General features: G+C 36.4%; 2 protein-coding genes across 2 annotated transcripts; both read left to right on the plus strand.

The window, feature by feature from the left end:
• Positions 1-1,391: 1,391 nt before the first annotated feature.
• Positions 1,392-13,588, plus strand: LOC123682485 (protein spaetzle 4). The gene is made up of 5 exons (XM_045621120.1): positions 1,392-1,691; positions 9,162-9,448; positions 10,129-10,767; positions 11,259-11,408; positions 12,526-13,588. Exons 1-5 carry the CDS (start codon positions 1,671-1,673, stop codon positions 12,737-12,739), a joined length of 1,311 nt encoding a protein of 436 aa, XP_045477076.1. The 5' UTR covers positions 1,392-1,670; the 3' UTR covers positions 12,740-13,588.
• Positions 13,589-13,629: 41 nt separating this feature from the next.
• Positions 13,630-14,840, plus strand: LOC123682486. The gene is made up of 2 exons (XM_045621121.1): positions 13,630-14,204; positions 14,318-14,840. The coding sequence occupies exons 1-2, from the start codon at positions 13,764-13,766 to the stop codon at positions 14,588-14,590; spliced, it is 714 nt and encodes a 237-aa protein (XP_045477077.1). The 5' UTR covers positions 13,630-13,763; the 3' UTR covers positions 14,591-14,840.
• The last annotated feature ends 530 nt before the right edge of the window (positions 14,841-15,370 follow it).

Here is a 15,370-nt window from a genome sequence, read left to right on the forward strand (position 1 = left end):
TCATTGATTGCCTCCAAAAGGACCAGCCATCAATAGCGATTATTATATAGGGTGTTTTTTTCGAGGTATATAACTTTAAGTTGGCATTACTGTTCAAGATGGCGACCGATTTAACAGCTGTCAAGTGATTTATTCTCAGTTTGGTTTGGCAATTGATCATGAATAGACTCACGCCTGAACAACGCTTGCAAATAGTGCAATTTTATTTCGAAAATAATGGTTCTGTGCGGAATACGTATCGCGCACTACGTCCATTTTATTTTGTTTAGCGATGAAGAGCACTTCTAGTTGAATGGCTACGTCAACAAACAAAACTGCCGCATTTGGAGTGAAGCTAATGGCCAGTTGCACCATTTGCCTAAACAATGATTAAAATTTAAACATTGATTACTTTCTGATTTTTCTTAGGAAACCAGAAATTAATCTGTGATTAAATTTTTACTGGCCTTTATCCTCAAGTGTATCTCGAAACACCGTTACATCCAGAAAAACTGACTGTTTGGTGCGCTTTATGGGCTGGTGGAATCATTGGTCCGTACTTCTTCAAAAACTATGATGGCCAGGACGTTACAGTCAATGGTGATCGGTATAGAGCCATGATTACTAACTTTTTCATTGCTGAATTGAACAACCATGATGTCCAGGAGCTGTGGTTCCAACAAGACGGCGCAACATGTCACACAGCTCGTGCCACAATCGATTTATTGAAAGACACGTTTGGTGACCGCCTAATTTCACGTTTTGGACCTGTGAATTGGCCTCCAAGATCCTGTGATTTAACCCCGCTAGACTACTTTCTGTGGGACTATGTAAAGTCATTGGTCTATGCGGATGAGCCACAAACCCTTGACCATTTAGAAGACAACATTCGCCTAGTTATTGCCGATATACGGCCACAAATGTTGGAAAAAGTCATCGAAAATTGGACGTCCAGATTGGACTACATCCGAGCCAGCCGTGGCAGTCATATGCCAGAAATCATATTTAAAATGTAATGCCACAAGATTATCTTGCGGATAAATAAAATTCATATCAATCGAATAATCCATCGTAGTTTTATATCAATTTAAAGTTCTATAGCTCTAAAAAAACACCCTTTATGTCGAATAATAAAATCGAATTCTACCAAAAAAATGTGTTTTACTTTGGTGGACCGGAGACTTTTCAATTGCCCGTTATGGTTCCAATGCCGCAATTGACTCATGAAAGATCGAGCGCTCCAAAGCTCTGCTTTCCTCGATCCCAAAGGTTCTCGACCGAAATTAAGCCAGGATGAAACGTCAAAATAGGCACGTCTTAATGAAGGGTCCGATAACTTCTTATCTGCCTTTTTCTCCTCAATCTCCCCCCTTTCTTCTGGCCGTGCATGGCATAATAACGCAGCTCATCCGATGGAGTTTTCACATAACAGTTAATCGAGTCTCTCGTCCACGGTCTACTGCCGTCGACTCCTCTTCTCTAGGTCAGTGGTGCGCGGGGTCTGCTATCGCCTATCCCATGTCTTCGGCGACCTTCCAAAGCCGATGCCACCGACGTCCAAAGACGGCCCATTGAGAAGCGAACCATGTGTCAACGTCTCCTTTTGTTTTGTGTTGTTTACGTGCCCTCAGCATCGTGATCTTAGAGAAGTTCGTGCGTGGTGCGCCCTTTTTGGAGTTTTGAGTTGAGAGATGTGGGGCCTCCTTGTTTTGGTAAGTTTAGACCATCAGCTGATCGACACGGGATGCTAGAGATCGTTAAACCATTGACAAGAGTGTGAGCATTTGGTATTTACCTGTTGTGCTAACGGTAAATGTTTTACGTTTCTCGTGGGTCTTTTATCTCGTGGTTGTCGAATGAGAAATTTCGAAATATTTTGATATAAGACGATGTTTAAGAGTAGTGATAAAACTGAACAATGTTCAGGGAATGTTAAGTTGTTTAAATACAAAAATATCGAACATTTTTGTTGGATACCCTGCTTGAATTTTCTATTATTCTGGTGATGCGATCGGTATAAAATTTTGCGACAAGTTTGAAGTTGTTATTTTGTATCTACACTCGAAATTTCAACTCGATCGGATGTGTTGTCACTGAAATATAAAATTTTTGTTTTTCGATAACTTCCTTGAATTTTCTATGGTCGTGGTTACGTTATCCCTCAGAGTAATAAACGTAGATAGAGGGAGCTTATGTTATTTTCGGTTAGCGAATTTCGTCCCTAACATGAACTATCAACTTTGACATGAAGCGCGCTGAAATGGAAACATCAAATATACGATATTTCAATCAATTCGCGAGTTTCTCCACTTTTTATGTCCCATAGTGAATCAACGTCTCATATCAACTCAAAAAATATTGAAACAAATACCCAAATATATCAGAAATTCAGAAAACAAACTTCAAGCGCGCCAAACGACGTGAAACAACCGATGACACTAGGAGAGCAAAAGTTGCCAAACCTTGGATTTCAGTAGGTAGATACAGAAAATAATAAACATTCTGATCATTACAAATTCGACAATTAGGAAAAATATCGGATTCCAAATATTCTTATTTGCATATTTAATGGGGAATCACTCAAATAAATATATTTTATTCAATATAATATACAGTTGTATTTTTTTGGGATATAACATTATATACATTCATAAAGATATAGTAAAATTGTGGATTTGAAAATATATCACAATCCGACAACGTAATCTAACCATGTTGGGGACATGTTGAAAATTGCGTATACTCCCTCTATCTATGTTTATTTCTCTATGCGTTATCCACACAACATTTTGCTCAAAAATTTAATTAGTTATGCTATAGACTGTTCCTCGATTGGAGAAACAAACGCAAATGACAGATTGCTCGAATCATCTCAAGAAAAAAAGATGGGTCAATTTAGGACCACCCTGTATACATAAACGCAAAATCTTTTTTCCAATATTCTTCTTCAATTTGAGGACGGATTCATAATCAATGAATCGAACCTTATCGTTTGAGACCATTTCCAGCTCAAAATTGTGAGAATCATATTAATAACTATCATATTGAAAATTTTGAGTACTTACTGCTGTAAAAATTATTTTTGTTAAATTTTAATGGTCTAACCAAATTACAATCGAACAATTTCTGTGGAATTTTATAAAAGTTATGAACGGTAGATGTTAGAATTTTCTTCTATTAGTTTTTTGAATTCTATAGATTTGAAGATACTCCTGAAATTACCAAAATCCAGAGGTATTAAAAATTTTTTTCGAAGCTAAAGATCAGGCGTATTACGAGTTGGAAAATCATGAGAAATACTAGAAATGTATGTTCAATGAATCATTTATGCTGATCGAGCTATTTTTAGTAGGTGAAACTTTAACGGAAGCCTAAGTTTCACCATATCCATTTGAGTCAACTGAATTTGTCAAGCGAAATTATTAACCTACGTTAGACAACGTATGAAGTGGGACGACGATAGTCTGGTAAATAAAAGGAGGTTCTAACCATAAGAAGGAATTTAGCGAATAAATGGAACTCAGGTTCAGAACCCATAGAAAACTTAAACAGTGAAAGTAAAAAAAAGAATTAATATCAAAACTTCCGGATCTGTGCACTGAAAACATAGAATTATATTTTAAGGAAGAGAATTAGCATTTGAAGATAAAATGTACCAACAACAATACCAAACAATTAACAAAGATAATAATGACTTTTGTTACGATAAAAGCACATGACCAAACGTTTATCGAATAACTTTCACTGAAAACGGCATTCTTGCCATTGACTTCTTCGGCCATCATCCACATTGCATAGTTGTCATAGTTATTAATGAAAATATTCAGTTCATAATGCATACGACTTTTCCTCTAGTATTTTCGCTTTTATTTACTTCATCGAATGCACTAACAACTAACAAGAATAGTATCAACATTCTATGGTCCATCAGCTGATTGACAAACAGACCTATTCTTCATTTGATCTACTACCAATATACAGGGTGTAGAAAGGTATAATATTTATCGATTACCTCCAAAAGGGCCAGACCATCAACAGCGATTATTATGTAGCGTTATTGGATTGTTTATAGGATGAAATCGTTAAAAAACGGCCCCATTTGAAAAAAAAGGTGCTGTTTCATCAAGACAATGCGCCGTGTCACAAATCAATGAAAACAATGGCGAAATTGCATGAATTCGGCTTCGAATTGCTTCTGCATCCACCGTATTCGCCAGATCTGGCTCCCAGCGACTTTTTCCTGTTCTTAGACCTCGAAAGAATGCTCGCTGGAAAGAAATTTAGCGCCAATGAAGATGTAATCGCCGAAACTGAGGCCTATTTTGAAGCAAAAGACAAATCGTACTACAAAAATGGTATCGAAAAGTTGTAAGATCGCTAAAATCGCTGTATCGCCCTCGAAGGCAACTATGTTGAATGATAAAATCGAATTTTGCCAAAAACATGTGTTTTACTATGGTAGATCGAGGAGTTTTCAATTGGTCTGTTATTAGTGAAATTTATGAAGTGTGATTATGAAGGCCCCATCATACAAATCTGATATGAAAATGAGACTGAGTCAAACCATAAGCATTTTGAATGATTTAATCATCCCAATTGTCTGTTCTTATGGAACAACGATCAATAGAACCAACAAACCACATTCAGTAAATGAAACCACAAGATCTAATGGAGTAAAAGTAGTTGATAAACTGAAGCATTCTGGTGTAAGTGGTCGCCAATTCGAAAGTATTGTTTAATATCCTTCCGAGTATTAAATTAAAATAAACGATACGGAAAAAAAATCCGTTAATTCAATTTCGTCATCAGTAAAACCAGTCTTTCTTCTCATCGTCGATGCAATACGACTACAGTCGTTTAAAGATGTGGGATCTGATATGAAAACAAGATTTAGATCATTTTCGCTGTAGGAATATTAGGCCAATTGAAAAGTGCCCGGTCTGATGCACAGATGGCGGTGCTAGTATTAAATCCATATGGTTTTTAGTTAGTACCAACCTTCAAACGATACGTGTCAAAATTTGACAGCAGTCCGACCATTAGTTTGTGAGATATTGCGTTGTGAGTGTAGCTACTTATGTTATTTGAAAAAAGATGGAAAAAAGAGAATTTCGTGTGCTGATAAAATATTGCTTTTTGAAGGGAAAAAATACAGTTGAAGCAAAATCTTGGCTTGATAAAGATTTTCCGGGGTCTGTACCAGAAAAATCAACCATCACTGATTGGTATGCTAAGTTTAAACGTGGTGAAATGAGCACCGGAAACAGCGAACGCAGTGGACGTCCAAAAGAGGCTGTCACCGATGAAAAAATTCACAAAATAATTTTGAATGACCGTAAAGTGAAGATGATCGAGATAGCAGACATTGTGAAGATACCATCTCAACGTGTACATAATATCATCCACGAATATTTGTACATGAGAAAGCTGTGTGCAAAATGGGAGCCGCGCGAGCTCACAATCGATCAAAAGCAACAACGTGTTAATGATTCTGACCAGTGTTTGAAGCTGTTCAAGTGCAATAAACCTGAATTTGCGTCGATATGTGACAATGGATGAAACATGGCTCCATCATTCCACTACAGAGTCCAATCGACAGTCAGCTGAGTGGACTGCACACGATGAACCGAATCCAAAGCGAGGAAAAACACAACAATCAGCTTACAAGGTTATGGCATCCGTATTCTGGGATGCGCAAGGTCATTGATTACCTCCAAAAGGGCCAGACTATCAACAGCAATTATTATATAGCGTTATTGGTTCGTTTAAAGGATGAAATCGTTAAAAACGGCTCCATTTGAAGAAAAAAAGGTGCTGTTTCATCAAGACAATGCGTCATGTCACAAATCAATGAAAACAATGGCAAAATTGCATGAATTGCTTCTGCATCTACCGCTTTCGCCAGATCTGGCCCCCAGCGACTTTTTCCTGTTCTCAGACCTCAAAAGAATGCTCGCTGGAAAGAAATTTAGCGCCAATGAAGAAGTGATCGCCGAAACTGAGGCCTATTTTGAAGCGAAAGACAAATCAATATTTTCAGCTCAAGATTATGATTAGTTTTCCACAAACGTCTTATAGGCCATCCCGGTGAATCACCCTGTATAACATAAAATACTTCATTGATGAAAAAAAACCAAGTATTCAATTATCTTCGTCCTTGTTACACACAATAAAAAAATAGCTTTCAAGTTGAAAGTTGAGCAGCTCCTATTCATTATTTTTAAAATGACAATTGATAATTATTGTTATTTGATGCCGCATACGTGCAAAATTTTTCAGATGATTTTATTCGAATCCGGACCTGTCTTTTGTCAATTAACGGTCTTCGCAGAATAAGAAGTAACTCCCATATGTGCTGACCGAGTTTGATCGTACATGATGTCCATTTGCTAGCCTGCACTTGATTTTCTACTTTCTCCTCTGCTTAATAATAATGATATCGATTTTATTCAAGAGTAGGTAGAAGATCTGGACGATGCGCTTTTAGTTTTTAATGGCTATGACGTCATAAATGGGATCAAACGGGATTGTTGGATTCATAAAAAAGGAGAAAAAAGCCCAACTGAAATCGGGAGCTTTTGCGCTTTCGTTCGAATGTGTCATTTCGTATGAACCTTCAAACCGATATGAAAGGATTTCTGAATCGGCTTGCCATAAAAACAAAATTACGTGAAACTTTCAGCACAAAGTCATTTTTTCCTTTATTAAATTATCAATTCTCTGTAGAAAACGAAAATGCATTTGAAAACACCTCCAATTAAGGAACATCCTGTACATGGATACCAAATTACTGAAGGCGAACATTTGCTGCAAATTGCACGAAATGGGCTTCGAATTGCATCTGCATCCACCGTATTCGCCAAATCTGGCCCCCAGCGACTTTTTCCTGTTGTCAGACCTCAAAAGAATGCTCGCAGGAAAGAAATTCAGCGCCAATGAAGAAGTAATCGCCGAAACTGAGGCCTATTTTGAAGCGAAAGACAAATTGTACTACAAAAATGGTATCGAAAAGTTGGAAAATCGCTGTATCGCCCTTGAAGGCAACTATATTGAATAACAAAATCGAATTTTGCCAAAAATATGTGTTTTACTATGGTAGACCGGGGACTTTTCAATTGGCCTGTTATAGACCCTGTACCTATCCTGAAAATTTCAAGTCTCTAGCACATTCCCTTTGGTAGTTAGGTGTACAGGTGTTCGAACGGACGGTCAGAATTTATTCTGATCGAACCCTATCGTTTAAGACCTCTCGCAGCCCAAAATTCGAAAGATACAGATATCTGGGCAAAATGCTAAAAATATCAAACAAATTTTTTGGGTATTTCGAGAGATCCTTGAACTGATACCGCCAATGAAATCTCTCATTTATGATAATATTAAAGATTCTTCCAAACCAACCTCTTCTTTTTTCCGTCCAGTGAATGTGTTTAAGTAAAATTATACATAAATTGCATATAAATTTACCAAGTTCTCAGAGGAAGTATGTTAGTGGGTTAGGCTTGAATTGTGTGCTTTCACAGACTTGCCAATGAAGTAATTACAATCTGAGAGGCGGTGTAAATTTTCATTATGCACATTAAATTTCACGGACGGCTTCTTGTTGGGTTTTCCAAGATTTCACTCTGAAGCAAACGAAACATATAGGCTATTTCACAAATTTTTCGTATCCTGTCAAATTATCCAGGGATATTTATGGAATTTTGTTTATTATTTACAATAATAATAAAACTTTGAAATAGACAACATGATAGTTTTAAAGAATCCACGGCTGATGGTCTTAGATAATAATACAATACATGTAGAAAGAAATCTCAAAAATGACTCTGTTTCAAATAAAACATTGATATTAAGAAGATTTCCAATGAAATAAACGTGTAAAATAAAGCAATCGGCATTGTTATCTGAAATATCAATCAGTGCCAATGACGTCATATATGACGTAGTATAATATTCTATTCTATCTGACATAACCACAGAATAAAGTAATGCTTTCAATACAATGGCATTTATCACTTTTTTGGTAGAGTTTTCTTCAGGTCGTAAAAAATATTAAGAATATATTACAATTTTGATAGGCTAGATGACAGTATTAAAGAATCCAAGAACTAATAGCCTTAGGGAATAATATATGTTGAACGCCCTTTCAAACGGTCATAACTGACTGTCCTAGAGTGTAATAAGTAAATCGTTTGAACAAAAAGTCATCCATATGGTTCACTGATGGATCAAAATTGGGGTATATGGACCTAAACTGAGGATCTCTAAAGCCCTGGGAAGTGAGCCCTCTATTTTACAGACTGAGACACTGGCTGTTAACGTATGCCCTAAGGAGTGTATTAAAATGAACCTCAAGGGGACGCATGTCTACATCATCACGGACAGCCAGACCACGCTGAGATCCCTGCAATCGTACTGCCAAGGTCTCTGTTGACCTGGGAGTGCTGTAACACCATAAGGCAACTGGTCAGAGGCAATAAAGTGACTCTATTATGGGTACCAAGGCACTGTGGTATTGAAGGAAACGAAAAAGCCGATGAACTTGCAAAAAGTACATCAAGGTTAACATCTGCTGGACCTGAGCCTTTCTGTGGGCTAGAAAAAGACCAATATAAAGCAGCGGTCCATCAATGCGAGTTGAATAACAGAATAACCCACTGGATAAACACTCCTGGACTTACTCAGGTCAAGAAATTCGTGATGATTCCACCTACCTACGCCAGAAAGCTGTTGAAGCTGTCACGAGCCGAGCTTTGGGTGATGGTGGGACTGCTGTCGGTTCAAACATCATTTATACCGTATGGTACAGCAGATGAGATTTGCAGGCTCTGTGGATCAGAAGCTGAAACAGCTCAACACATGGTATGCAAGTGTCCAGAGCTGGCTGGCCTAAGAACCATTCATATGGGGAAGCCGGTCCTGGATACCCGAGAGATAACGGCCAAGGTCCCTAAGAAGCTTGTCAGTTTTATCAACGCCATTGACGACCTCCTTGGGTTTCCATGAATGAGTAGGGTAGAGAACAAAAGATCTACATGGTCGCAGTTCCCGGAAGGCTCACCGAGCCACAACGACCCCAGTTCAAATAATAATAATTGTATATGTTGAAAGGATTATAATAATATTCAAAAATTGTCTGTGCTTTCCTCCTTTAGATTTATAGTGCTACGCTATGCTTGTTCCAGGTACTCTTCACCGAATCCTCCACAGCATACGGTGGTTATGACACCGGCGAAGGTACCAATTCTTGTGGACGACCCTACAGAGCTGGAAGGATGCACAAGCCTCCATGTAATCTCGCAACGGAAGGAGGGTACTGCAAGGATGCTGGAGAAAACTATCCTTGGCATGCAGTACGGAGATTTGTCAAAGAAAACAGAGGCTTAATGAGGAGGATGTATGGGGAACAACCAGAAAGTGCCATTTTGAGAGAAGAACTTGCAAGAATGTCACCAGAAAATGTAAAGGACCGGTAGGTGAATTTCTCACTTCAAATCCTCTATTCTTCTTCTTCTTCCCCTTACATTAGGACCAAGGTCCTGTGTTTGCATCAATGGTTTTCCAGGCGGAGTTGGGATGATGAAGAGCAGCTTTCATACCATCTTATAGGCGGTCGTCCAGGTGGTCTAGGAGTATTGGGCCTTGTTTCTTTAGCTATCTTAGCCAACCTGTCATCTGGCATTCTATCTACATGGTCTCTCCATTCTCTTCTTCGGTTTCTTATTGAACTTTAAAACGACTGACGATGTCGTTCATAGCTTTACCTAACATATAGATGCGCGAACTTAGTTTTGAAACTAAACTATTCTTTACTAAGTTCAGTAAGCAGAACTTAGTTTTACAACTAAACTATTTTTAACTGTTACTGTTCTAAGGAACAGTTTAGCTTATGACAATTTAGTTTAGGACATTCAAGCTTAGGAGAGTTCCATTTAGGATAATTTGATTTGATACAACTTGGATATGACATTTTAGTTCAGAACAGTTTAGTTTAGGTTAGGACAACACACAAATCCATCAGTAAATTTTCTTTCTGATAACATCTTCTGGCCCGCTGCTGGAGAAGGCAAAAAAAAGAATAGTACAATTCAGTTCATGAACTTCTGAAATAAAAACTAAAAAATGAAAATGACATAGTCGGTTTCTCGCCAGGTTTCCAAGACACCAGCAACCTTTAGATTTGGAAAACGAACTGTACAGGGAAGATGAAGAAGAGGACTACGAAGACATACTCCATGGAGGGGCATATTACAAGGAAGAATACGAGTTGAAGTTCGAAGGACGTTACATGAGAGACGACGACGTCCTAAGAACCAAGTTCATATTTTCAGAAGAACCGACGATCTCCATCAAGTTGGCAGGCCTGAAAACCGCCCCCATGTTCAGGCAAGCCACTACTGCTGCAAGTACAACAGTGGCGAATGAAGGAACCATCGGTACCACTGCTTCCACAAGTGGTACCACCGCCAATCTTCCAAATGGTGGTACTACCGAAGATCCATCTCAAGGGTTGGAAAATTCAACGGTGGCTTCATCCAGGGAGGCTGACGAGAGTGTGGAATCAACAACTGACCTTGAGGAGGACACGACAGCTACGCAAGATGTGGAAAAAACGAAAGCTACTACGACTCCCTCTTTTACTCAAGTGACCACTGAGAGGACCGAAAATGTTGATGTTTCAACTCGTACATCGATTGGTGCTAAACCAAGACCAACCCAAGGAGTTTTGTTTCAGGATATGGAAGAGGCAGCTTCTGAAAAGGTCAAGGTCAACTTTAAGATGGCTGGTGTGTAAGTAGACAATAGGATCATTGAATTAAGGGTAGTCACTGTTATCTTTATGGCTAAACTCAATTTAGTACCTAAAAACTGTTTGATCGATAAGGAGATCAGTTTATATTACCTCAAAAAATATTAGGGAACATCACCAGTTCAAAACGTAATTAGAAATATTTCTTCAAAGCATTGATGTATTTTGAAAATATTCGTGAAGAAATCCTTAAAAAAAATCATTAAAAACGAGACAAAACTCAATTCTTTTGAAAATGTATAAAAAAGACTCCTAAAATACAACCTTTCGATGAAAGTTGGAACTATTGTAATATTCCTAATTTCTAGCGATGATTCAATCGTACTGGCAGCACCGCACTTTATTTTAGGCCCTCCTCTTCTGGGCAAATATTGACAAATCACGAGAATGCGACTTGGTGGTGTCCCCTTTTTGTATAAATTGGAAAAAAGAATTGACGTTATCAAATCGTTATTTAGTGTTTCTTTCTCAGAAATGCCTGTCCAGTGAAAGAAGAAGTGGTTGCCCCCTTTTGGGCCAACAATACTAGAGGAGAAGTTCTAGCCCTACTGAATATGTACCCTTTTGAGCAATACGTGCATTGGGAAAAATGTTCCTTTGAAAACAAACAGATGTACTGCAGGTAAGTAAATTTCTCAAAACAACCTTTCTGCTATATTTGTTAAGGGTTAGAAGCATGATTCAATTTAAAATAGTTTTAAATGACAACACTGTTGCCTGTTGACATTTCTTATGTCATTTGTGTTCAGAAACAGGCCAACTGAAAAGTCCCCGGTCTACCGACTGACTGTTGTTTTTTTCCTCGCTTTGGATTCGGTTCATCGTGTGCAGTCCACTCAGCTGACTGTCGATTGGACTCCGGAGTGAAATTATGAAGCCATGTTTCATCCATTGTCACATATCGACGCAAAAATTAAGGTTTATTGCACTTAAACAGCTTCAAACACTGCTCAGAATCATTAACACGTTGTTGCTTTTGAACGATTGTGAGCTCGCGCAGCACCCATTTCGCACACAGCTCTCTCATGTACAAATATTAGTGAATGATATAATTTAAACATTCAGATGATATCTTCACAATGTCTGCTATCTCGATCAACTTCACTTTACGGTCATTCAAAATTATTTTGTGGATTTTTTTTATTTTTTCGTCGGTGACAGCCTCTTTTGGACGTCCACTGCGTTCGCCGTCTTCGGTGCTTATTTCACCACGTTTAAACTTAGCAAACCAATCAATGATGGTTGATTTTCCTGGTGCAGACCCCGCACACTCTTCATCAAGCCAAGATTTCGCTTCAACTGTATTTTTTTTCCTTCAAAAATAAATATTTTTTCAGCACACGAAATTCTTTTTTTTTTCATCTTTTTTCAAATAACAATAGTAGCTACACTTACAACGCAATATCTCACAAACTAATTGTCGGACTGCTATCAAATGTTGACACGTATCGTTTGAAGGTTGGTACTAACTAAAAATCATATGGATTTAATACTAGCACCGCCATCTATGCATCAGACCGGGGACTTTTCAATTGGCCTAATAGGTTATGTCATTTATGGAAAGATACGTGCTTCAACAACGTTCAGAAAATGTTAAATTGTGTTACTTAGTTAATCGAATCACTACTCGTCTTATTGTAGACAAATTTGAAAGTGGTACCAGGTACGACTCAGTACTTGCTACTGGTACTTTGATATCGGTCCTGTAACATTCATTCTCTTTTTCTTCATCCTAACAGGGAAGGTTGTAGATGCGAACAGCAGTACCGCCTGCATCGCCTTTTGGCCTATGACCCTCAGAATGAATGCAAAGGAATTTTTTCGGACTGGTTCAGGTTCCCTTCCTGTTGTGTTTGCAAATGCTACGGTTTACCTTCAGAGTTCAGGGTAACTTCAAGGAGTCCAAGGAACAAGGAGTCAGAGTGGGTTGATACAGGAACAGTTGCAGATTGAAGTTGATTGTATTTATTTTGTATATAAAGAATTGTTGTTTTGTTACAGGCTCTTTGTCAGAAAGTATTCTTGTCAAAATACGCATTTCAACCTATTTCTGCTCTATTTTCTATTTGTTGTGCGGTTTATTAATTGTTATATATTTATTTATCATTCTTTTTCTTATTTCCAGTGTTCCTTTTGAATATATATTTTCAAATAGGCTAATAGGCAAGAAAAGTTTGTCAAATAGTCTATTGCTTGCTTAAATGCTTTTATGTATTGTATAACAGAAATATTAAACTTTCTTGTCCCTTTTTTGTTATTGACATTATGAGCTTAATTATTTTTATGTAGAGTGTTATACGTTTTTTTAATATTCTTATTCCTCAAACTATTGATGACTGAAATATTTATTAGGCAGGTATTTGCTTATATTTTTCCTTATTTTTTCCTATGTAGAATTGAAATAAATAAGTGAGAATGTTTTATAGAATAAGATATAAACCTTACAAGTTAATTTAAGTGTACATAATTTCCAAACAAATTGAAATTTGAAATACATATATTGAAAAAAAATATATAATTTACAACTGACTCATCAAATTTTTAATTTTATTCTTCGAAATATATATAAAAGGACCTGATGGTTGGAAAAACATCAAGTTTACGCATCTTTTTATTAGCGTGTAAACCGGCCTTTTCATCAATAGTTTTCATTTAATTTCAAAAATATAATATTTACATTTTTGAATAACTTCATTACTCAATGCAGTACTTACAAACAATTATGCAATTTATCGAAAGGCTCGTGTAATAAATTTTCCAGTTTGTAAAATTAATGAAATAAATGTTTTGAACTTGAACTGATATATTATTTTATTCTCTGGTTTTAGAAACGTTAAAATAAACATAACCTCAAATAATGACGGTTGCGCTAGTTTATAATTTGAACGTTTCATTGTTTTTAAATTACCAATTATATTCATATTTCTAAAATAAGATAAGAAAAACTTCTAGTTCAAAAGTTATAACGTCTTCAAAGATGAATAGAAAACTGGATAAATCAGCAAGTGGTAGTAAGGTTACTTTCCAAAAACACTTAATCAGAAATCCAATGAAAAAGAATTCTAAAGCTGTTGTCATAAAGGAGAAATTTCAAGTTGAACCGTTAATTTTGAATGATGGAGAATCAAGTGGTGAACCATTATCTTCACGATCGACGACAAAGAAAACGTCGTTCAATGTATCAGACATTGATACATCTATGAAGAGTCTTTCTCTAAATCCCAAATCGAAACCGAATTCCAAAACTAATTTATCTGAAAGAGATTCCAAATCAAGTAGCTCATCTGATAAAAGCACAAAACTAGACGTTCCTGGCATCAATTCTTCTTTGAATTTGAGTAGGAAAATTGATACATTGGGAAGAGTAAAATCAGCACCAATTAAAAGTTCTTCAGGAAAAAGAGCATTTGATGAAAAGGTATGTCTATTGATTGATATCCCAATTCAATGATATCGCATTGATTAAATCTTGTTTTTACATGTAAATGTCTCATCTAAATTCAATCAATATCCTAATGAAATTTGTTGTAGGTTACCAGGCAAGTGAACTTTCCTTACGAAAAAAAAATCTTTAGAGATTTGATGCCCCTATCATCTCCAAACAAACAAATTCATACCGTGATTTCATCTAGAGATCCTTTACCTCCAAAGGATAGGGAACCAGTTCTTGAAGACTTCATTGAACAAAAGACGATACAAGAGTATTCTTATATACCGAATTTCAAACTTGAAAATAGAAAAAGTGGGACACACTGTAATAATTTACGGTTATATAAAGTACTTCAGTTTTTAGAAAACTGTTGAAGTGTATTCTCCGATCTCATCTGATGTTTACCTGTTTAAAGTAATATTTGTGTGAAAAAATTAATTTTTATAAATACTATTAAGGAGAAAAAATATTTTTATATTGTTATTCGTAGACTTATTCAAATTTTTAGATAGTTATATTTTGACTGTGATCATTGAATATTGACAAATTTTGAAAGAAACCTGTTCATTATTTGTAACAATTACTGCGTTGTATTTGTATGATGTGTAATTATCATTAAATTAATTGTTTATATGCATATTTTTTTTTCTGTAGAAGGCAGATTCGAACCCATTTCAATGAGCTATTGACTATATCATCTTTGTCTAAGATCAGAAGAAATTAGAATTGTACAGATGGTTCTAGCAGCCAAAAACGTAAAAAAGGAGAAAATTTGGTACTCGGTGATTTCAAATATTCATGAATAGGTGTAATAGATATAGGTTATAGATAAATTCATATTTTTCTCATTCATTGGAGCTTCATATATTCTGTACTATTGCCAACAAGGTGAAAAAACTTTTAGATAAAACAATATGGGGACTCTTTGAGTTGAGAGGAAGGAAATAACGACATGAACTTTCAAGTTTTAGCAAACCCTTTGCCTTTATGGACTTTCTCGTTATCGTATCAATTGTTCCGGTTTATCTGACCTACAAAACATAAAAACTCAATCTAATCTTCTAAAGAGAAAACAAGAAACTGATTTCGTGTAAACATGTAGAATAGGTATAAAATAATAAGATATTTCATATTTTATGGTGCAAATATTATTT

The sequence above is a fragment of the Harmonia axyridis genome, chromosome 6 (assembly GCF_914767665.1).
Source record: "Harmonia axyridis chromosome 6, icHarAxyr1.1, whole genome shotgun sequence".
NCBI classification, from domain to species: domain Eukaryota; kingdom Metazoa; phylum Arthropoda; class Insecta; order Coleoptera; family Coccinellidae; genus Harmonia; species Harmonia axyridis.